Source organism: Sprattus sprattus (genome assembly GCF_963457725.1).
Source record: "Sprattus sprattus genome assembly, chromosome: 1".
NCBI lineage: Eukaryota > Metazoa > Chordata > Actinopteri > Clupeiformes > Clupeidae > Sprattus > Sprattus sprattus.
Genome location: NC_137920.1, coordinates 46,014,012 through 46,039,284, shown reverse-complemented (window position 1 = coordinate 46,039,284; position 25,273 = coordinate 46,014,012). Strand labels below are relative to the sequence as shown.

The window sequence follows — 25,273 nt, the reverse complement described above, 5'->3', positions numbered from 1 at the left end:
ATTTAGGCGCCCCTTCTATATCTCCAACCATTATTTTGACATTAAAAAATTTAATCTAACAGTAGGGTTTAATGAGCCAAAAATCGAAAAAAACGGAGGGGTATGTTCTTCATTGGTGTTGTCGGAACAAGCGGCGTGCATGACTAGACAGGCCGGATTACAGAACTCATCAATTTGCTCTCCTTACCGTTCTAAAGACAGGTGAAAGTAATGATATTGCAACCTTGCAAGGTGCAGGCAAATGTACTTATGATGTACAATACACATTAAGGGTTGCTACAATATGTTATCATGAAAACACTAATGAACACAGTATTTCAGGGATCAAACTGATTTTGGAGAAACAGTGTATAATGCGCAGATAGACAACACATGGGAAAACATTAATACAACTTCTTCAGGGGGTTATCAAACATTATTGTGAATGACGAACATTTACATGGATTTATGGGGACAGCCGCTTGACAGCACCTCATCTGCTGCAACTAATTACAAAACAAACTTCCTCCAACAATATCACGTATGCCTATGCGCAAAATAACTTAGGCGGCATTAACCATTAACAAGCCATGCCAAAGGACGTAAACAGAGCGCTGCTGCTAGCGAAGCTACAGCAACTTGGCTTTCTCAGCACAGCAAGGGCTACGCCGAGCAGCACGTCACACTCCTTGGCTACCAAGCAGGCCCCGATAACCCATTCTGTAACGAAAAATTAAGTCTTAACTGCGGAGGTAATGTGTCGCATTATTCTTTTAAATCATTCGAAGATGCCAGCCTGCTATTTCGACGAATGTTCCCCGATAGCCAGATTGGAACACAATTGAGTAATTCCATGGCAAACGTCAAAATTAAGGAAAATCTCCCCACTCCATCACCATTTAATGATGTTCATACACTTCTTCATAGGTAAGGGATAATGTATTGTCCGGAGGTCATTCTAAATCAAAATAATTCCCGACGGGGCGAACAACACCCCGACGCGCAGCGAATGTTTTAGCAACTAAGTTATGTGCATTTTCAGACGCTTTTTTAGCAGCGTTTTCTGCAGAGCCATTTTCAAATTGCTATAACTAGAAAAGTATTTAAGCCAGCTCCTTCAAACTTTATAGGCTTAAAACCAGTTACCATTACTTGAATATGGACTTGGGTATATCATAGTATTCGGGGTGCTTGAATTTGCGCGAAAACTTTACTCTACGCTCTGTGGCAGCATCTTTAAAGGCCTGTGGAAAGCTAGACTTCCCATGCTCTGTATACAAAACATGTGATGAATGGTCTTGAAGATATTGCAGCTTGAAAATGGATAAAAACCCATTTTGTGCAATTTTTGTCATGCTATAGCAAAAAAAATGACAGCATCTACCAACATTAAACTAACTGTTTTGAAAAGATTAGATATTTGTTCTTAACATATCAAAAATCTGTGATGGTGTTCTGTTTCTCGATTAAAAAAAAAAAAAATGTAATTAAGTTTTTGTACACGCCCAGCATTCAATGGCCTATGGAAGCATATACAAATGCTAACAAAATGCACTAAGTTTATGACACAGAGCGTAAACTGCATATTTTTGTATACTGTACACTTTGGAATTGTCATTGTTAGTTTAAATACTACATTTTATCACTTTTTCATGTATACACCGAGATTTCACAAAATGTTTGGTCATGGAAATTTTGTTTAAAGTCATGGAAAAGTCATGGAACTCCATTGGTCAAAATGTGTATGAACCCGGTATATAATAGAGCAACACGGTGGTTACAGGGTGCGAGAGAGAGAGAGAGAGATAATTTTTTTGAATTAAAAAAAAATAAACTTTATTGGGCAAACAGAGTTTTACACATTATTCAAAACAATGGGAAACAAAAACATCAAAAACTAAAAACGAAATCATCGTTATCAACTGAGCACACAGCAATTTCGCAGCACCACTGCTCAACAAAACTATCCAAATTATCCATGGCTTTATAAAAACAAAAATCAAGTGAGACTCAACATTATCAAATTCCTCAAAACAGGTACCACATGGCAATCCGACATTTGACGCATATTGTTTTTCCTACTCAAGTATATATGGCAAGCTTTGCTTGCCCAACAATAAAATTGATCAGCTGACATTTAGCTCTTCGTTTCTGACTGTAAGGGAAACCAAGTACAAAGCTCTGCATAGAGCACACCACCCCTAAAGGGTAAAGTAAACTGTTAAGAAAAATAAACATAGGCATTAGTCTGGTACATTCCATAAAGCAATGAAAGATAGTTTCCCTTTCGTTACAGTATAGACACTTGACATTCAGCTCAGGGTTCATGACTGCCGTAACAGCATTAACTGCTATGGCCCCATGCAATATCCTCCATTGAAGATCCCCTGTCCTTTTGGTCAATGGTGGCTTGTAGAAAACTCTCCAAACAGGTCTAGTTTTTCCATCAATCTCTAACTTCTCCCTCCATACTGTATCAGTGCGGCCCTTTAGATGATTTTTGTTTAAGGCTTTTACCATGACCTTGTACACTGCCTTCCCATTTGCAGTGGCCAAGTTCAGGTTTTCATCAATTCCTAGATTAAGCAGGGGCCTAGTGTAACCAGGCTCCAGCCAATCTGTATTTAGGACACAATCAGGAAAGGGATCATCTTCATTTGACAACATGTTATCCGAACAGTAACCCTCTAAAAGGTCTCCCTCTCTAACATTCAAAAAACCAAGCAGTTTCGCAAGTACTCTGCTTGCATACCTCAAAGATCTCACCCCTAAAGCAGAGGCCAAGGCCCCGGCATTCTTTAAATCATGTCCTGCTTTTTCAACAACATTTCTTAATTGAAAACAGTTACAATCACACAGAATGTTCGTTAGTCCTGGGGTATCTTCCCCACACAAGTCAAACCGAGCTCCAAGAGTAACAGATTCTTCAAGCAGCCAGTGTAGTGATGTTGCTGTTGCCGACCAGCTTTGCCTAAAGAGTCCAAAAGCCTTGAAGCAGCTCTGATAAAAAGATGACAGTTAATTCAGGTCGAGTCTCTTATGGTCCATCAAGAACAGTGCATTGTCTATCAGCATTCCATTCATTCATTGCCTGGGCGAGAGGTCTCCAGACCAGGTCCCTCGGCCCCCGCAAACGTTTTTGGACAAACTACAGACGGTAAGTCGCTTGTCTGCAGTATTAGGTTGATGAGACCCTGCCCGCTCTCATTCTTGGGCAGAAAGAGCACACTTTGAGGTACCCCCCTTAATCGTAGTTCATTCAATACAGATTCCATGTCCTCCGACAAATAATCAATGCGACGTTTGATCGTGATATCAGAGACGGGGATCTCTTTTGCAGCATCTGGCCCTAGCATTTCCTTCACCATTTTTCTGCAGGCTGGTAATATGAACGAAGAGCACACTTTGAGGGACCCAGTGGAGCTTATCCCAGAAGAAGTCCACTAAATGTCTTTGAATTTGGGCCAAAAGCCCAGCAGGAGGGTCCACACAGGCAAACTTGTGCCACAGGGAAGAGGCCACCAGGTTGTTTATTATTAGTGTCCGCCCCCTATATGACAGTTGAGGCAGGATCCACCTCCATTTTTCAAGACGACCCTGGACCTTTTCCACAACACAATCCCAATTCTTCTTTAAAAAAACATCATTACCCAAATACACACCAATATACTTTAACCCAGGGGTCGGCAATAGGCGGACCGCGGTCCGGGTCCGGACCCAACTGACGTCGTCTCCGGACCAAGACAGAATTGCAAAAAAAAAAAAAAAATGTTTTTTTTAAATAATTTGACCAAGCGGTTTTAACAACTGATGTTTGGGTGACTTTTACAAACCCGTTAAATACGTTAAATTAACCATAACTTTATGGTAGGCTATGCTTTTGTTTAAACTTTATAATGCCAGTAGCCAATCAGATGCAGCACGGGCTCGCTTTTAAAGCTGCGAGCTGTGGGACTGGTGCACGCACGAGCTGCAGACAAAATGACTGAAGAAAATAGTGCGTGAGAGTTGAGAGGGAAAGATTCATTGCAGTTCGCGGGTGAAGATAAAGATGGCATGCTCTAAAAAGAGAAAGGTAGAGAGCGAGAACCGAGCTTTAAAAGAGGAGTGGACAGACGTGTACATGTTAATTCTGCCTGCCCGCAGCTGTAAGCCTGTGTGCTTGATATGCTCTGAGACAGTGGCACTCGTCAACGTGAAACGCCACTACGATATGAAGCACAAAGAATTTGATCAAAATAACCCTCTCAAATCCGAACTGCGAGCACAGAAAATACATGATCTTAAAGCTCAGTATGCCCGATCTCCTGACTAATTCATTCACTGCCCAACAACGAGCAAACAAGTGCATGAGTGCTGAAGCTGAAACTTTCCTAGGGAATATGCTGGACACTATGGTTAATGTTAATATGGAAAAACACAATAAACACTGTTGAAATATTATTGAAATGTAGACCTTCTTTTGATCTGATAGTCAGGTGTTGACCAAATAGGCCTACTACTAGCGCCTATAGGCCTACTTATATTGGCTAAATATGCCCCTGAATCATAATGCACACCTTGACTGTTGGCACTTAAAACACATGCAGTCCTATATCAGTGAAATCAGCGGTCATAAAATGTGTGATAGACTTCCGGACCCAAGCTTGAGGAACATTTTTGATTTTAATTGGATACCCCTGCTTTAACCCATCCCTTCTCCATACCAGCCCACCAGGTAATCTGGGAGGCTGCCCACCCCAGGTCCCCATTAGCAAAGCTTCACTTTTGGCCCAGTTTACTGCAGCTGATGAAAACTTTTTAAAATCATGCACAATACATTCAAGTTTATCAACATCTTAATTTCCATTTACAACAGCAACTAAATCATCTGCATATGCAGACAGACACAGTCTGCTATTACAATTAGGTATTGAAAAACCTTGTAACTCAGTTCGAAGCTTATGGAGTAAAGGCTCGATAGCAAGGGAGTACAGCATTCCTGACATGGCACACCCCTGCCTGATTCCTCTGCTTTCTTTAAAGGGAGCACTCAACCCCCCATTGATTTTCAACAAACTTTCAATGCCTCTGTACATGGTCTCAATTATGGCCCTGAATCCAGGACCAAAGCCAAAGGCTTCAAGAGTTTGCCAAAGAAAAGAATGTTCAACCCTATAAAAGGCTTTCTGTTGGTCTAGAGCAGTGGTTCCCAAACTTTTCTGGCTCACGGCACCCCTAAACATATATCTCTCTCCATCCACGGCACCCCTATTTTTTTATACATTTTTTTCTTTTTTCTCTCAACCTCCCTTGTCATATTTGTACTTTATGTCATTTGATTTAACCTTGTGATATGTTGAATAGGCTATAACTGCTTTTATTATAGGCATTACATTGAGAAGGTGAGGTTTATCTAATTTTTGTTATATTCAAATGAACCACTGTCTTTAATTCATCTACAGTAATTTAATAGAACTTTTGAATAAATAGTGAAGAGAATATGAACAGACAACGTCTGTCCCTCTCACAAATTTATCACAGTCAAAATACGTATTGGTAATAATCGAGAAATTAGCTGTCAGTAACAAAACATATCAGGAACAAACCTTCAATATAAAGTTCACCAAAATATAGTTATACTCGTCTCCATAGACAACTTATCAACTTAATGTGACACATGTGACTGTCTCTGACTGCAGAGTTTGTTAATGCGAGGAGGGATTATGAACAGTGCAACAAGGAGGTCATCACCATCAGTGGACTCGTCTATTTGAAGCGCAAATTTCCCCCTTAACCGTAGTTCAGTCAATACAGATTCCATGTCCTCCGACATATAATCAATGCGACGTTTGATCGTGATATCAGAGAGGGGGATTTTTTCTATCTCTTTTGCAGCATCTGGCCCTAGCATTTCCTTCACCATTTTTCTGCAGGCTGGTAATATGAACGATTCTGCTAAGTGTGTGGATTTCTAGATTTAGCAAGCAACTCTGCAACCCAAAAATCTAGCCTTTTGTGCCTTCTCAGACACACGCACGGTAGAAAGCATACGTTCGCTCTGGGTGGTATTCTTTGTTTTAAGTTTTTTGCACTATTCAATGTCTGTTCTGGTATTAGTCTAGGTCCTGGGGAAGATTTGTATGCGCTTCATTTAGCGGAGAATATCTCAACTGTTATAGACTAATATTACCCCACCGAACAACGTGTGATGTGTGCCAAAATCTCTATCCGGGACGAAAGTCCTGAAAATGACCACTATAGGTGACACTTTTATCACACTACAGGTGAATGGGACTTTTTTTTCCTTTATAGATATCCTTGTCAATTTCTACCAGATTAATCTTCAACTTAATAGAAATACTTTTTGTATTACACTTTGTCTCAAAAATAAAATAAAATATGCAAATGAGGCAATATCTCATTAAATATGCGTACATAAACTCTTGAAGCTACAGATTTTCTTAGGTGATCACAATGCTAACAGTGTAAGAATTCTGGTTTAATAGTTCTAATTGTGTCTGTAGATGTCAAAGGTGGATGCTGTGTGTGTGTGTGTGTGTGTGTGTGTGTATTGGGGGGGGGGTTATAAATACAATTGTATACAAACACAAGCATTTAATTGATATACAGACATTTTATATCCAACCTTGCTATTATCATTGGAACGTTAACTTAAAGAGCAGGTTTCTGTGTTGCAAGGTAACACTTCAGGTCCAGGTACAGGTGGAATCCAGGTCTGGGTATGATGATGAGAGCAATTTCTCCAGTGAGAACATTCTTAAGCGTACCCTGGTCTCTTAAAGGACTGCATACCTTGAGGAGATATTCCTCGATGTGTTGCACCATGTTTACGATTTTAGTTGTAGTGCTCGGGTTGAAGACATGATGACGCGAGAGTTCTCCTCCAACATGATCCCTCATCTCTAGGAGATCAACATACTGGTCTTTTTTTTTGCTTGATGATTCCCCAAAGAGCTGCTGCTTCCTTCTTCCTGGTGACCCCAATTATCCCTCCCCTCACTTTGGCAGGCCGGTTGTAACACTGCTCTAGTGCCTGGTCACAACAAATACACCATTTATGGTTGAGTTGTAGAGGTGTGGGAACTTCTCCTTCAGTTGATAGCAGTCCTGCAGGAATAATGGTGTCCATCGACAGTAGTTTGTTCTCCCAAAAAAAGAAGAACCGTGAAGTTGTCCTCTCCATTGCACAGAGGTAGAGAATCCAGTCTCCAGAGCGCAGAGAATTGGTCAGATCCCTCAAAATTGGGAACAGGTCATAAACATATGAGCTCCAGTAATTAAAGGACTGGGACTACAATGCCTGTTTCTTAAGGTAGTCTTGAAAGGCTGCATTGATGGTGTCAGAAAGCCCCTTTTTGGTGTTCCACTCTTCATTTGTAGGCTCTTGGGACTTCCAGTTGACCTGCAGTGCCTATATCTCTGGTTTTCTGTCAGGGTATTTGGAGAGGAATGCTCCCTAGCATAGTGAGAACCGGAGATCACGTTCTTAATGACATCAGTACTATAGCACTCTGTTTCAACTAGAACAACCCAAATTCCAGAGGGTTCCAGGTATGTACCAAGACAGGCCAATACAATGTCCTCCATATGAAACCCACCTAGACCCAGGAATATATTATTAAACTGGTCTGGTTTCATAAGTTGGATTTCCTTGGCAATACGGTACACACCTTCGTCGGGCCACAAACCACCATAGGCATCTCCCTTCTGTTTTAGCACATCCTGCAAATGAATCATTGTAAGGAAAATTGCATCAAATGTTGTTGCTGGATAAGGAAGGATGGGGGTAAGAATTTTGGTGGTTAGATGAAAGTTGGCATTCACAGTTGCACTTCTCACAGCTGTAAATTCTGGGTCACTGTCACTCTCATGTGTAACTTTTTTGGAGAAGCGATTGACAATCCACAAAAAATATTCGGAATTTATTAACTCGGTGGACTCGGTTGCTTTGGCATAGCCGTCAGTTGTTGTGGAAGAGGGGTCCCTCGAAATATCTAAGACTTCTGAAGCTTCAATAGTGGAGCTCTTTGTGTTTGGAGTAAGCTCTGATACCTTATAGTCAGTGTGTATCTCCCCGCGCTCTTTTACTGGCCCCATCCTGATAATCTTTTGGCAATAAAGAAGCTTTATTGTGGTCGCTCTGAGTGTCAACGGACCTGGCAGAGATCTCACTTTCCGCTGATGGTTTCTCTACACTGATTGGAACATTTTGGAAGAGTACAAGGATGGTATCATGTGTGAAGCCTGTTCCTGCCAGGGTGCTTTCATTGTGGTCAAAGTTATCCAATGCCCCATTTAATGGGCTTGATGCTTCTGGGACAGCAGGGAGAGGTATTCTGTTGTTACCTACTGTAGTGATGATACATTCAGCGAGGTCAACAGACTGTGCACTTCTTGAGCCACATTAACATGAAAAGGTGTTGGTTCCTTGCCCTCGGTAAAGATGTTATGCAGAATTTGAAAGACTACATCAGTCTTCAGGTGATAGGTTGTTTTCCACTTAAACATATAGGAGAAAACTCCTGCCATATTTGTGGTCGGTTCTTAATGAAGATGACATTGGACAGTTGGAGGTCTTGCGGTATCCTGTATGTTGCTAGTTGTATGTAATAGGTAATAGTTGTAACTGTTCTTTGACCATTGTGAACATTGTGATCACCTAAGAAAATATGTAGCTTCAAGGGTTTATACTGTATGTACGCATATATAATGAGATATCGCCTCATTTGCATATTTTAATATTATTTTTTAGACTAAGTGTAATACAAAAAGTATTTCTATTAAGTTAAAGATTAATTTAGTAGAAATTTATGAGGATATCTATAAAGGAAAAAAAAGTCCCATTCACCTGTAGTGTGATTATAGTGTCAACTATAGTGGTCATTTTCAGGACTTTCGTCCCGGATAAAGATTTTGGCACACATCACAAGTTGTTCAGGGGGGTAATATTAGCATATAACAGTTGAGATATTCTCCGCTAAATGAAGCGCATACAAATCTTCCCCAGGACCTGTACTATATGCCGGGTGCTTGGTCTCAAGGTGCCTTGGCAACCTGCTAGGCACCATGGCTGCATTAGCCAACGTCTCCCTGCAGACCAGGCAGTCATACTGGTGTTGGGCAAGTTACCTCGCCACACCAAGTGAACCCATACTGGAGGTACGAGTCTTTGTAATCGTTTCTCTTTGCTGAATTCGAATCTGATGTCTGTTTCCGTGGAGGTGGATGCACTCTCTTTAAAAACGTATCCATTGCGCCTACCTGCACTCCTCCATCTGCTGTCTATACGGAATAACGAACGAAGTCAATGAAAGAACTGTTGACGTTACGCCCTGAATCAACTGTAAACTGTAGCCTATTGTTGTTTGTGCTGCAAATACAATTTTAATTGATATAATAAAAATAAAATTAATTTTGAAATTGATATTATTATTATTTTTTTGCCTTTCCGCGGCACCCCTGAGCATGCGTCACGGCACCCACTTTGAAAACTCCTGGTCTAGAGATATTAGACCCGCCTTAACGCCAGTTAAGCGTGAAAAGTCCAGGAGATCACGTATTAGTGCAACATTATCAAAAATTGATCTTTGAGGTATGCAGTAAGTCTGATCAATATGAACTACTTGACCAATTACATTACGCATTCTTGTAGCCAGGGTTTTAGACAAAATGTAAAAGTCCACACACAAGATTGAGACGGGCCGTAAATCCCCCTTCTTGGGTAGCAGGGCGATGGCAGCTCTTCTACAACTCAGTGGCAATAACCCCTTATCAAGACTATCTACCAGGACCTCGAAAAGGTCCTGTCCAATTAGCCCCCAGTATGCTTTAAATAAGTCCACTGTTAGGCAATCTCCCCCAGCCGATTTCCCATTTTCCATCCGCATGAGTGCAGAATGGAGCTCACCTAGGGTCACTGGCTCCTCCAGTTTTGTAGCAGACTCATCTTCTACCTTCGGTAGATCATCATAAGTGCAGGCTACAGCCTCCATGTCATTCAGTTCACACTAAAACAAATCAGCCTAGAAACCAACCGCTCTCTTGCGAATGTCGGCTGGCTCAGTTAGCTTTTGCCCAGTTTCTGAGAGCAGACAGTGGATCAGTTTACTCTGTCCATTCTTTCTTTCTGGACTAAAGAAGAACTTTGAGGGTGCATCCATCTGTGTTACATTTTGAAATTGTGAACGTACAAGAGCCCCTTGGGCCCTGACATTTAATAAATCATCAAGCATTTTCTTTTTACACCTGAGAGCATTAATATGTTCTTCATTATAAGAGGATGCTACTAAGGGCCTGATTTACTAACATGCGACCGCTGCTTAATCTGCGTTCGCACATTAACGCACAGTGTTTTTGCGCATTTTCCTTGGTATTTATCAAACCAGATCTGCGCTGGGCAAACTGTGTTTACTCCGCCCTATATAGGGCCTGATTTACGAACATTGCGACCGCTGCTTAAACTGCGTTCGCACATTAACGCACGGTGTTTTTGCGCATTTTCCGTGGTATTTATTTAGGAAGAGAAAATGAAGCTTCAGCGAAGTGGAGATAGATATATTGGTTCACGTTCGCTCAATCACTGAACCTGATTCAATGTGTGCGCTGCTCTGTTGTTGTTCTGCCCGCCATCACCTACAGCGAGATGTATAAAAGAACACGATTATAAAGAATATGCTATTGGTGGCATTAATGCATAAACTGTCTATTATAACAATATAGATGTGTACATGGCGAGATTAATAATTTCTACAAGGGACATGGGTTCAATACAATATATATGGACGTGGGTGCAATCATATGGTTCATATTACGTTCGGAAAGTTTGCGATTTCAAAAAAAGTCCTGTTTGATGTCTCTAATTTCAGCTGTGGCAGTGGGGAAATGTATTGACCAGTGCGCGGTAGCAATGCGTCGAGTACCTGTGTGAATATTTGGCTGAGTGAAGGCTGGGATATACCAACTGCTGATGCTATAACTGTTTGAAATGATCCGATGCTAATATTTGCAATGTTGTCCAGAGTTTACCAACTGATTGAATGGAATGTGATCCGGTTGGAGGGTTAGATGTCGTCTCTGATCTGGTTCAGTAATTGAAGTATTGCGTGGCTGGTTAACCTGTACCGTCTAATGATTTGTGGTTCATTTAACTGAAAATGTGTTATACGAGTTGAAAAAAATATTTCTGTGCGCTGTCTCTGACGTGCTTTTATGAGGCGGAGAATTAGCGCGCAAATCGGAGACGTGCGCTCGCCAGGCAGTTTAGTAAATACCACGCAATACATCATTAGGCGCACTCCTCCCATTAAAGTGCGCTTCACGCCTACGTTACCACCCACGTGGCAGGTACACACCCTCAAAGCGTTAATATGCGACTCTACTCAAATGCGCCCCCTTAGTAAATACTGTTTTATGTTTACGACCGCTCTTTTACGCCAGAAATGGGCGCAATCCTGTTAGTAAATCAGGCCCTTAGTCTTGTAGGCCCAGAATTTCCCTCTCAAGAGTCCTCATTGACTGAGATACTTCTTTTGTCACATTTAGAGTGTACTGCTGACAAAGCTGCCTTATTAAGACTTTTCCACAGTCCCACCACAGTTGCAGGGAGGAGTATATTCTTTTCTGTTTTTTAAAGTTCTCCCAAAATAAAGTGAAAATTCGTAAAAAAAACGTTTGTCCTCTACAAGAGTTACGTTGAAATGCCAATAGGCACTGCGAGGCTTAAAGGGTGTTGTACAGCAGATAACTGCACTGTGATCTGAGAAACTAACTGGAAAAATTCTACACGACTTTACAGAGCTATTCTGATGACTAAAGACATAGACTCTATCCAACCTTGCCAGGGACATGTGATTTTCTCTGTAGTGTGTCCATGTAAACTGTTTTTATGTCTGGGTGGAAATTCCTCCAAACATCACACAGGTAATTAGCTTAAATTATCTGTTTGAGAGCCTTCTTAGAAGCAGGATGTGGCTCCAAATGATTCCTGTCATACTCAGTACAATTAAAGTCACCAGCTAAAAATAGCAAGCAGTCAGCATTTAACTTACTCAAAGAGTCACCAACTTTATTAAGGAACAAAAGCCTGTCTGCCCCTACTGTGGGCGCGTATATATTCAAAAAAGACATAGTAGCAGTGGTGGACAGTAACAAAGTAAATGTAATTCGTTCCTGTACTTAAGTAACATATCTGGGCATTTCTTAGATTAAGGGTCAAATTGGGTTTCTGAAATTTTGAAAATTTTAATTCCAAATTTGACTAATTGGTATATATTAAATTATCAGTCCTTTAATCAGTAACAACGTAATGAGCTTGGTTGAGACCAATAGATAAGGGAATTTCAGATTTTTTGCCATTTTCTAAACTATGTCAAGTAAATATGTCATTACCATCACATCATCGAATATAAGTAAAAAAAAAAAAAATAAGACTTAAATGATAAATCAATGCTTTTCAAACATTTTGTGGTTTGACATGAAGTCTATTTTATCTTGAACTTAATGGGATTGTTGATTTTTACTTGCAAGATTAATTATAGTAATTTAATTATCTCCATTTCTGATTTTTCAATCTACCCTGGCTTGGAATATAAGATTATTTTAAGTAAATGCCATATGTCAAAACGTTTTTTATACAGTGATCATTTAGACTGTCCAACATTGTCCAAAATATATAATTGTTGGATGTTTTGTCATTTATACATAATTTATTGGCAAAAATATGTATGGTGATGGTAATGACATTACAGTTCTGGTAATGACAGTTTGTTGCGGTAATGACAAATCACTTATCGTAACCTATTGTAATTTAAGAGTCTAAGTGACTTCAGTTTAAAAAAAACACCAGCTAGTAATCTGTTTACAGCAAAATCTTGTTTAATCTGATTATGGAAGACCAAACATAAATTGTGTTACTTGTGAACAGGATTGGCAGTATAATCATTTCATTTCATTTCATTGCCATATTGAATTTAAAAAAAAACATGAAACAGGAACAGGTAGAATGCTGGATAAAAAACACAATATTCACATGAAGTATCCTAAACAACTCATTTCATTGCCATATTGAATTAAAAAAAACATGAAACAGGAACAGGTAGAATGCTGGATAAAAAACACAATATTCACATGAAGTATCCTAAACAACTTTAAACTAATCTGACAGTTTACCTAAACTTTTTGTTCAACAATTGAAACACCACAAACATGTAATTGATGCAAATTTTCCACTAAATAGACAAAAACTTGTCATCCTCTTGTCATCCTCTCATCCATAATGGATGATACTTGATTCCAGACAGACATATCAAGCATCATATGCCTCTTGGTGACTGGTTTTGGCTCTGGCATGAGCCCCAGGAAATATTCATTCCTGTACCACAGGATGTCTTCTTTCAGAGGCCAAAAAAACCGGTTAACCCCAATTCTACTCATTGTTTTAACCTGGACAGACTCTTCCTCTACATCCTGGACCACACCTGGGTAGGCCTCCCCATCGTAACATACCACACACCATTCTCCCAACAAAGACATGTTTATTTCAGGCGTTGTATTGAGCATCCCTTGGCATGGCTCTGTCTCCATAGTGGTTGTCTTTTTCTGTGCTTTGTTGAGGACCACAGACACAGGGGCAAAGCAGAGGCAATCTTCAGGAGAAGTGCAGAAACAGCTTAGGATTCGCCAGTTGATGTGGCTGGATTTGGTGGTAAAAATCTACAAACAAAAACGACAATAGTCATTTTAATTTCGCACAACACAAATGTAAACTAAAAGAAAACCAACACTTTGGACTTTTGTACTGCTTGTGTGATGTGTGCTCAAGCTTACCTGGTGGATTTTCATTGTACCACATACAGTTTCAAGCTGGTCTGGTATAGATCTGTCATGTTCTTCTATCTCACTTTCTGTGATGTAGAAGAGCTTGATTTTTGACTTCTCTTCTGTCAGCTTCTGAAAGAACATCCTCCCATCTGGAATGTCTGTTCCACCTGCAACAATACCATCTGCCCTCCGTTTTGAGGCTGCGCCAACCCCATCAGCAGCACCCTTTCCATGGCCTGCCTCTAGGAAATTCCACGTGACCTTTTTAAATCCTAGCTTAAATGGAACAGAGCTGAGACAGAAAAAGTTCTTCTTTGAACGATACTGTGTCGTTGGTCCGTCACTTATCATGTGCAGTGTGTTGGGAGAGATGGGATGAGCTCTCTGAAGTGAGAGAGAACAGGGCTCAGATGTGTCCATATGGCTGAGGCATCATGTCGCATTGAAGCAGAGACAGAACAGAAGGATAGAGCACCGTCAACCGTATAAGCAACTCCTGTGTGTAGGGATACTTGCTTATGAGAGTCTCCAAAATGTACAGCTTGTATTTCCAAAGAATACTTGCACAGATAATTTTCAGCAAAGTCCACATGGAGAATTAACTCATTTTCTTGAACATTTTCCTTTAGGGCTTTGAGGGTTTTGTACTGATGTGCAATGTTAAAAGAATGTTTGCCAAACTTGTTCTTTAGAGCTGCTGTGAAATTTTCCAACAACTGTTGAATGGTTCCTTGGATTTGCTCCTTCACTGTTGAGTGAGCAGTGAATGTCACTTTATCACCACCTTTCTTTTTCTCCCTGATTTCTGTTTTGCTCCGCCATTCCATCCACTGTGTTTGCTCACCAGGTTCAAATGCAGCAGTTTGTACCTCTTTGTCCTGGCAATGGACGCATTCTCTATACATGCAGGCTTTGGTTGGACTTTCACAACATAGTGAGTGCATTACGTTTTCAATTCTGTTGCCACTAATTACCTTCAGATAATGCAACTTATCAGCCATGAGTTGGATGTTGGCATGGGTCTTGCATAAACAGGTATCCCTGTCTTGAATGGAGGGTTTGACGACCCAGAAAAGACGGTTCTTACAGAATTCACTGTATGAGATTTTCACCTGGGGATATTCTTCCTTGAAACGTTGATACAGTCTGAAAAGAGAGTCATTGAGGTAACGCTTCTGCTTTTTGAGCTTCTGTCTAGTTTTGGTGTCTTTCTTTCCTGTAGTAGCTCGCAAATTGTTGTCACGTTCCAAGAATTCTTTAATTTTCTCTTTTGCAGTGTTGCTCACCACATTACTATGTTTTTTTCTGGAATACTGAAGACCAGGTGTCATTATGGTCTTTCTCATTGTTTTGTAGGATATTCCAAGTTCTTTGTGTGCTGCATACACTAACCGGTACTTCTTCATAATGTTTCCAGCAATGACCTTTGATATGATTTGTTTTTCTTTCATTTTCTTTTGATGGTAGGTTTGTCGCAGCTGTGAGACTAATGTGTTATGGAACACAAGTGTCTTCCTTAGATTTTCATGTCCCCCCGTCATCTGTTTTCTAGCTTTCTGTCTTGGGGACTGCTCAGTGGTAGGCTTCAGCCTATCCAACCTTTTCCTGTACTTTTCTACCTTTTGTAAGGCATTTTCCAGCTTTTTCTGTGACTTTAGAAGGTCGTGGTAGACCTTTCTTCTGTTACTATTGACTTTTCTTCGTCCTCTTCGTTTTGGGGTTTGGATGGAATCCTCCATTTCCATTGCATTTGGCACAAAATCTTGTGCCTGGTCATCCGGAGATTCCGGAGGACTATTCATCGAGAGAAATTGCGTGTTTCTCTGTCCTTAGCCCTCTTCCTTTGCTGGTTCAGTTTCCATCGCTTTCTTTCCTGTCTGTGTTCCCTCTTGCTCAATAGGGAAACAGATTTGAATTTTCCTGTTTCCCTTCTTCTGAGATACCTCTCTTTCTCTTTCTGAACATACTTAGCATATTTTTCAGGATCATCTTTCAAACGTGCTCTGTATGATTTTGACCTTTGGGCCGCTGCTTTTGGAGCCATGTCACACCTAAACACAACAATTGTAATGAATTAATTTTGATTATTTTAAAAACAAATGTATTACTGTATGTAAAATATTGACTTTTGATTGGTAAATGTATATTTATTAATTTAAGATAACGTATTCAACATATATTCTTTAAAGAACAGCATGTTTAATGTATCTGCCGTCATCACCACCACAACCAGTCATTACCAACACAAGCTGTAATGTGCTGGTAATGACTGTGCTGGTAATGACATTTTTGCCAAAAAACTAGCCTTACTAGCAAAGATGATGGCTAAGCAAGTGTAGCTAACTTTCTACATGTAATGTACACCAATTTAACTATTAAAATCATAAAAATAATAATAAAAAAATCAAAAATACAGAAATACAACACATGGTAATGACGCATAATAAGTGCGCATGCCCCACATAAAGAGTAGATTTACTTACTTTTCTGGACATCAAGGCAGCAGTCTTGCAGCTTGAAATACATGTGCTCCAATATGATATTAAGTTACTGTGGCTACCAAATAAACATTTGTTGAAAAAACTGTAGGAAAGTGCCTTTATGCAGAGTGTGATGGTAATGACGGCTAAACCATGGGACAGGTAGAAATTAACTAAAATAAAGTACAAAATGCATATATATGCTTAATCTGTGCATGTAGTTTATTAGTTCAAGTAACATTAAATTCATTATGCATATTTTTATTATAAATTTGTGATAAATAATGCTTGAGATATGGCATGACATGTGAAAACTATGGTGGCGGACAACACCAAAACACCGATATTGTACCACTAAACACCAATAAAATATGTGAAAATCATTAGTAAGAGCAACCATAAAAAAAGTCTAGGCTTGTTTTTGTCTATACTAATTAATGGATCTAAAATGTATTATATTTAATTCATTTTTAATATAATTACACCCTGTGGACTGAAATAGGCCCCAATTCTAAGAAATACCCATCTATGTATCTGTACTTTACTCAAGTATTTTCTATTTGATGAGACTTTATACTTTGACTCCACTACATTTAAAAGTGAAAATTCGTACTTTTTACTCCATTACATTTAGTACGACCTCTCGTTCCTTTTTACCAAAGCAAATCAAATAATGAAAGGTCGAAGCGAGTTCACAATCACTACAATCAGGGATTAGCGCGCGATTTGCTCTGAAGTCCTTTCGGTTTTGTCAGTTTCGTTCGTTCGTTGAACGTGAGCTACGTTGAATTATGCAGCATTTTGAGGCTGTTTAATGCTCAAGCTTAGCCTACGTAACACTACATAAATGATGGAAATAATTGAAGAAACATACACAATCAACAGTGTTTCTGCTCAGGCTCATATTAAAAAATGCTTGCCCTTTATCAGGGCACACGATGTCGCGATGTAGCGGTGTTGTTCCTTCCATGAATGCACGATCCACATGCTACTGAGGTCCCTGACAGTGTAAAATGAATAAAGTGTAAAAATGGTCAATATGTGTTGTTTTTTCCTTAATACTGTGGGAGAATCATCCAATCCACCAAACAACTCAAAACAAGAGTGAATACCAACAGAAGAATATTGCAGGGGGTTTTGGCAAAAAAATGTGGGCCGCTACCCACACGGTTAGCTGTGTTGCTCATTCCACGAATGCACGATCCTTACAAGTTGTACCTCGTTGTAAAGGTGACTAATCAGGCTTTCCAACGATATACAATACAATACCAATTGGTATTATTAAAGGGGAGGGATAATCGACTGAAGAAATGTTTCCGAACTTTTTTTGAGGAGTTTTAGTTCCTGTAATGGTATTTATCATACTTTGAAACATAAATCAGGATTTATGAATTTAAGGGTAACACAGACAGACAGATGTGATATAGTAAAGAAGCTTATGTTTAACCCCACATTTTTTATAATTAAATGTGCAACTAAGTTACAAATAAATGTAAAATTCAATAATTGTTCTCTTGTGGTTATTATGACCGCCGCGCGACAACGATTTCCGGGACACTGAAACAACGGGGTGCACGAAATTTGGTGGGCATGTAGCCTTACTAGATTAGCGTGGAACCACTGATTTTCGTTTTGATCCGTTGCACCCCCGTCGGACTGGACCCCTTTTAAAGAGGGTGGGGCGATTCAGTTTCAAGTCAAAAACCGTAGGGCTTAGGAGGACCAATTTTTTTTTTGTATGCTGGTCTTAAGAGGCCACGTCAACCATTCCACTACCACTTATTTCATGTATAGCGCCACCTAGTTACAAATGAAAAAGCAAAAATGGAGTGTTGTAAAACATTTTAATTGTAAGTTGACAAGGTCAGAACTGCACGTTTTAATCGAATATATGTCAAAGTGCTCGAAAAATTACCAAATTTGCCAGGGACATCAAGCCTGTAACCGTCCATCTTCGGTAGAGTTTTTGTCCATGGATGGAGCAAAATGGCTCTGTAGCGCCCCCTAGAACATTTTAAAAACCCCTGCGCATTGGGGTTATTTTGGCGTAGCTTGACGTAGCTTTATATTGGATTTTCTCATTAGTCGGAAGGTGTGGGCGTGGCAGACCCTCAAACTTTGCCAACTTGTTAGTGCTTGCCACAAAACACAAAGTCTCTTATAACTGTTGCGTACATTGTTTGATCCAGAGACAATGTCTTAGGGTGGACGCTGGATCCGGCCCGAACGCGTACATATGCCTGACTGATATCACCTATAGCACCACCTGTTGGTGGTTGGAAACTTCACTTTGTTTCCACACCTCGCATGTGATTGAACTCCTCCTGCAGATTTAATGGTAAAGCCTTCAAACGTGGTCAGGTTACTCTTCAGCAATGGGGAATTAAAAGTTATGAGAGTCTTTTACAAAGTTTGAAGGGTGTGGGCGTGGCAGACCCTCAAACTATGCACTCTTCACAACTCCAGTCACTTATAACTTATGCATATATTGTCGAAAGTGCACAAAATTTAAAGTGGTGGATCATTATGAGACCCTCTGAATGCATGCCAAGTTTCGTGCAATTTTGTCAATGGGGGGCCATACAATAATTTTTTTTTTTATGTGACTGTACACCAACTGGCCTGTAGGTGGCCTGACACGAATATCCCGAGAACTGTAGGGCTTAGGAGGGCCACATGTTTTTTTGTATGTTTGTCTAAAGGGGCCATGTCAACCCATCCCATAACCACTCATTTTATGTATAGCGCCACCTACTTAAAAATGAAAAAGCAAATATGAGGTGAATTGCAGGTATCTCTGGCTGACATGGTCAAAACTGCACCATAATGCATGGTCAAAACTGCAACAGATACACAAACATACACAGTAGACATTCGTATGCACACATACACACACAGTAGACATATGTATGCATGCACAAATAATTCCTTTAATACATAAAAATGAAACACAAACCAATTTACACACACAAAACACATAAAAACACACTGACAACCATGACTCATTCTGTGCCAAAACCTACTGAACAGTTGGCGGTCATACTTTGTAACGCTTTGCGTTACGTCTAGTTTCCTAACCACTTTGTCTTCTCTAATTGCAATAGATAGCTTTCAATGTTTTGTGCTTATACACTTTTTAATAGACAAATATAAGACACTATTTAAAGATTGGCATTAGTATTTTCACCTTAGATCAGTTGATTGAGCCGGAGCTTTGATGTGAAAATTATAAAAAGCCATTAGAACCATAATTCATCAAGGTACTTTTACTAACTACTTAATACTTAAGTATATATTAGTCAAATACTTTTATACTTCTACTTAAATGGAAATTCAAAGTGCATACTTCCACTTTTACTGGAGTAGTATTTTACACCAGGTATCTATACTTTCACTTAAGTACGTAGTTAGTGTACTTCGTCCACCACTGCATAGTAGTATCGTCAAACTTTGCCACAGTCTTTAAGCACTGTTAAGACAATATCTTCTACTTCAAAGTGAAGTGGCATGAAATGCTTAGAAAATAAGATGGCCACACCGCCATTAAGATTTGTGACTTAAAACAGACAAACCATCCCACTCCCTTTTCCAATCAATTTCATTTTTTCCGTTGCTGTGCGTTTCTTGCGCAAACAGCACGTCTATGCGCTTGAATCTCATTAGTTTGTAAAGCAACATCCTCTTTTTTATGTCCCTTGCACCATTTACATTAATAGTACTAAAAGAAAATGTCTTCATCTTGACTGTTAGTTGAGCTCGCAGCATTAGGGACAACTTCAAATAAAAAATATATGATAAACAACCAAATCAGCTGGCAACATTCTCGCTACGCAACTCTTTTTCGCACTTCACTGACTTTTTTTCGAAGCCGAAAATGCTCTGGCTAAGGGATCTTGCCCTCTCTCAACCAGAATGTGCCATCCCTAACAAAATGCTCTTTATTCGGAAAATAGTCCACAACACGGACCTCTCTATGCCCCTTAGTTTTTATGAGAAACTGCATGAATTCTTCCGCTGTAAAAACCACCTTTGATAAATCCGTTTGAGAGCAACCCGACCAGCTAGAGTCAGAGGTGTAGTCCTCAGCCTCAACCTTTACTCGTTTTCTTCATCTTTCGATTTTCTTTTGCATGCAGGTTTTTTAAACTTATGTATCAACTCATCAAGAGGCTGTGCAATCTGACCATCAGAGATAGGTACAGATAAGGCCTCGGCTGACTCATGTTTATCAGCAGTCTCCACCCAAGCACCCTCCTCCCCTAACCCAGTTTCAACAGGTGTCTCAGGGCTATGCCCTACGGGAGGCGCAGGCAATTCAGCCGCAAGTGAGTCCAATTTGAATGACTCGGTTGCGGAAGGAGTAGGCACATTAGGACCAGTCATGAGAGTCTCAGTCTCACCAGGCATTGTGGCAGTAATGTCGTCAGTATATGAACCATTTGTGGATGCTTTGGGAGAGCTAACAGGGGAATCAGCCGTATGATTAGGCTCTGGTGTTGTACCCTAGCTCGTGGGCTTCGCAGAGTCCGCTGCGGCCGCAGCTTCTCCCTGCGCATTGCCCTGTCCAGCCTGACCTGTGTTCCCACCCCTGTCACAGTCCTGCCTCTGATGTCCGACTTTTCCACATCGGAAGCACTTAATAGCCACGTTTGAAGTTACAAACACAAGGTACCTGAAACCACCAACATTGAAACTTATTTTAACATCTAACTCGCTCCGATTACCAGTGAGAACCATATAAACCTGCCTACGGAAAGACAGAAGATGTTTTAATTTAGACGATTTACAGCCAACGGGTAACTGCGACACCACTTTTCCAAAACGAGACAATTCTTTAATAATCTGCTCATCACTGAGGAAGGGGGGAACATTAGAAAGAAGTATCTTTCGGGAGGGACTGCTAAGGGGAAGAACAGGGATCAGGGAAGCCCTAATTACCACGCCATGCTGGATGGCCAAGTCAGCGTTTGCAACTGAACTCAAAAAAAGCACAATGGCTTTTTTCATGCGTGAACCCGAAAGCACATGCTCATGTCCAACAATTTCACCAATAGCCAAGCTACATTCCTCCACTCCGACCTGGGATTAAACCCTAATTGCGTGAGACCTCGTCAAACACGCGAAAGACTCCATTGTTCACCCACGCGGTGCAGGTGGTCGCCCGGCAAGTGCTGAAGCGCACCCCCGCAACTTAAGTAACACAGGGCACAAAAACTTTTTTTGACAAATAGTTATACTATATACAAGCAAATAAATAAATGCAACGCACAGAAGATAAAGTTAGAAGAAAGGTCTCTGTCACAGACAACAGTTTCACTCACGCGTCTCTCGCAGCACACCACTCGCACATCCGCTCAGAGAGAGAGAGAGAGAGAGAGAGATGGTGATGCTCACTTATAGATCTGATATAGCGACCAGAGCAAAGTTATGTTACTGTAACGTTGAACTCTGTGCACAGTGTGGAGAATAAATCCTCTGGCCAAATCAAGTTGCCATTCATTTACTCATCAACCGCAGACAGAAGGGAAAGGGAGATAACCACGGAGTTAGAAAGTAGGCCCACACCTGCTGATGATCTCGCCTTTTATTTTCCACCTTTGAAAAAGGTAACCTATAAACACGTAGTTTCAAAGCGCTGTGCCCGTCCTTAGATGTGTCAATAAACGAACTTCTGCTTAATGTGAAGCAGGCACGTTGAATTCACTACTATTAAATATAGAATGTTCAATGCCTTATGGCTGGTGTGTCCCAGCCCTATCCGAGCGAGTATAATTTGTAAATGTTTGGCCGGAGTCGCCCCGCAGGCAATGATGAACTATAGCCTATGACTAGTCAAAATGCTGTCTGACCACTACAACAGGGACATAGGAATAACGTTTGGTGTCATTCAGGGCACGCTTTAGAGGAAAGATTGTTCAGCAGTCCGCAGTCTCTCATTTTGCCTCCGTGTGCACTGCTCTGCCAATTTTTCGGACAGTGGCAACAGCCGAGTGACCCTTTTCCAAATTGAAACTCATTGAGACCTAGCTGAGGAGCAGGAGAGGCTGAATGGTCTGGCTTTCCTGTTCATGCCTCACCACTTTTATGTTTGAAAGCCATTGTTTCGGCTTGCAGGTGTGCTATGTTTTGCCTCTGCTCTGCTCAGTCAGCTTGTTGGTCTTGACGTTCAGATGTTGCGTCTAAATTATCTATGTCACATCGTCTCTCACATGATCAAATCGAGACTTGACATTGGACAACAGCATATTACCCAGCAATCATCATTGCAAGTCTGAATATGACAAAAATACCCCAAAAAATAAGAATGTATGCATTGTATTGAATCGTTTTTTTTATAGTTTCTATATTGTATGTAAGATAAGCATATTGTTTTGTTATAGATTGCTACTATGTTTTCCACAAAACATACCCATCAAGTGAATATAGTATTAGACACTCTTATACTTGTAATGCTACATGTCTCCAAGACTCATGTGATCACACCTGCTGCACTGGTCCAAAGTTGCTTGTCAGACCAGTGACAGATAGGACGAGGGTGAATAAACAAGCAATTAAATCTAACAAAGACGTGAAAGAGTAGCTCCGGTCTCGATAAATAGCCGTTACCCCACCCAATTGTCTGGCGGTGAATTGCTTTCAGCACCTACAGCCGACAAAGAAGTATATAAGGCCTATAAGTAGGATCAAATTCGTCTGAATCCGTCCGTCCGCCCGCCGTTTCGAGGACGGAGAAGGATGCAGAAGTGTATTTCTGCCTTTAGAACTGGAAAGGTTTTTTTATCCTGCACGGTTTACTGTCCAGCTAAAGGAGGATGGTTTTAATTTGCTCATAAGGATGGCTACCCACACCCTTTCCTTTCGTACTCCAGAACTGTAAAGGGTGATGTCAAATGTACATGGTCTTCCTGTAAAATGTGCATGAACCCCGGAGAGTGACGGTTGAAGGGTCTAATGTGTATTTGTATGTGGCGTTACAGGCCCTTAGTGATGCTGGTCTAGTAGCTGGCTGTGACATGACGCCCGAGGCCGCTCTGTCCAAACTCTCATATGTGCTGGCAAAGAAGGATATGTCTCAGCAAGACAAGAAGAAGGTATGCAAACAGATACCTCCACCTCAGTTCCCAATCAAACTGTCAGTATCTCCTGGATGCTCAACTGATGGGAATCTAATGGGTTTTCTGTCTGCAGATGCTGAGCCGAAACCTACGTGGTGAAATGATCGCTGACCTGCAAGGAGCCAAGCTTAGCCTTACTGACAGTCGTTTCATCCAAGTCATCGCTAAGTCCCTTAGCATCAGCTGCAAAGAGGTAGACTTTCGGAGGATTTATTTGACTGTGCACTTAAAAAGCTAGGCTTGGTTGATTTCATTTTTATCCCAGAGCTGTGCAGAAACAATTTACTATATTTTGGTCCGAGTATGGCAGCACATGGAGCCATGAAAAGTTACAAACATTGTTATCAGTCAATGCAATTCTGTTGTAACAACTGACTGAATGAATGTTTGAAGGAGCAAAGATGAGACGTCGTTGTGTGGTGAGAACTGATAGAAAATCGTAAACAACAACAATCACCGCCATTTTCCCCCCAAATCTTTATTTATTGGTGCCACCAATAAATAAAGCAGGATTCCAGTCAATGGAAAAATGGCCTCTCCCCACCAGCGATTGTTGTTGTGTACGATTTTCTATCAGTTCTCACCACACAACGACGTCTCATCTTTGCTCCTTGAATGTCGATATGTAATGGTATGGAGTTTTTGAAACTTACTACGTGTAAAAAAGACTAGAAATTGAATGTTTATTTTTCGAGTCTCAAGCCTATAAAGTTGCACTGGGTGCCTTTAAAAATAAAAGACTGAAATATAGCATTTACGTACAGTAAGTATTCAGACCCCTCGTTATAACTTCCAGTTGTGCTCAAGTGCATCCTTACTTCAATCAATAGAGCATCCCTGGAGATCCATGAAAATTGCTACAGTATGTAAATACACTCCCCATCCAACCTGGTTGAGCTTGAACGATTCTGCCAAGGAGAATGGGAGAAACCAAATGAAAGGTGTGCCAAGTTTGTAGGATCATTCCTAAAAAGACTTGAGGCTGTCATCGCTGCCAAAGGTGCTTTAACCAAGGACTAAGTGAAGGGTCTGAATACCTATGTAAATTAGATATTTATTTTATTTTTAAAACAATTACGAAACACTAAAAAATAAAAAAATAAACAGTTGTTGCTTTGTCATTGAGGAGTACTGTGTGTAAATTTGTGTTTTACCAAAATATTTTCGCCACCAAAAGTTTTTTACCAAAACTATTAGCTACTTCCCTTTTTAATTGCATGGGTAGGTTCTTAGCCAATGTATGTCTAAAAATGAAACATTATAGGTCCATTTTGTGTATATCAGTTATTTGCAAATGAAAGAAATGCAGCAGGTGATTTATTTTGATCACGGATCATCGTGTGGTTAGCCAAGTTAGATGTGGACAGCTAAACAGGAGATGATCATTGCTCTTAATTTGTACTCATCGTTGCTGTTTAGCTGTGCCAGACAAACTATGTTTAACAAGTGTTAAGCGGGCTAAACGGCCTTTGTAAATATGGCATTATAGGTCAAGAAAATGCAGCTTTTTTGTCAATCAAAAGGTCAGGTCATTTGACTTAGGAAGCCTGCAACTAGGCTACATTCAGGCTCTGCTCAGACTGCAGCCAATCATGTTCATTCTTATTTCTTTAATCTCTTAGCCCTGTGTTCTCGTTTTACCTAGAATGTGTCTGGAATGGCCTGCATGAATAAAAGCACATAAATAATTCCTCAGTTTAGAGCATGTCCAAAGGAATCTTAGTGCAAGCATGTTTTCTCTGGGCGCAAGTAAATCTTCACACTCGTTATGAAGCAGGTCCTCAGAACTTGACCTATTTCTGTACAAGCTCACCAATTTGCATGGGATAGTTTGAACTCCCAAATCATGTTAAACCCTGCTGTTTTGGCATCCTTCCA

At 40.4% G+C, this 25,273-nt stretch overlaps 1 protein-coding gene across 1 annotated transcript in view; it reads left to right on the top strand.

The window, feature by feature from the left end:
• aspg (asparaginase homolog) overlaps positions 1-25,273 on the top strand; it is a 77,525-nt gene that overhangs the window by 27,291 nt on the left and 24,961 nt on the right. Inside the window, exons 9-10 of the mRNA XM_080854989.1 lie at positions 23,258-23,371; positions 23,469-23,588. Coding sequence (XP_080711115.1) covers positions 23,258-23,371; positions 23,469-23,588 — 234 coding nt within the window. The remainder of the gene's footprint in view (positions 1-23,257; positions 23,372-23,468; positions 23,589-25,273) is intronic.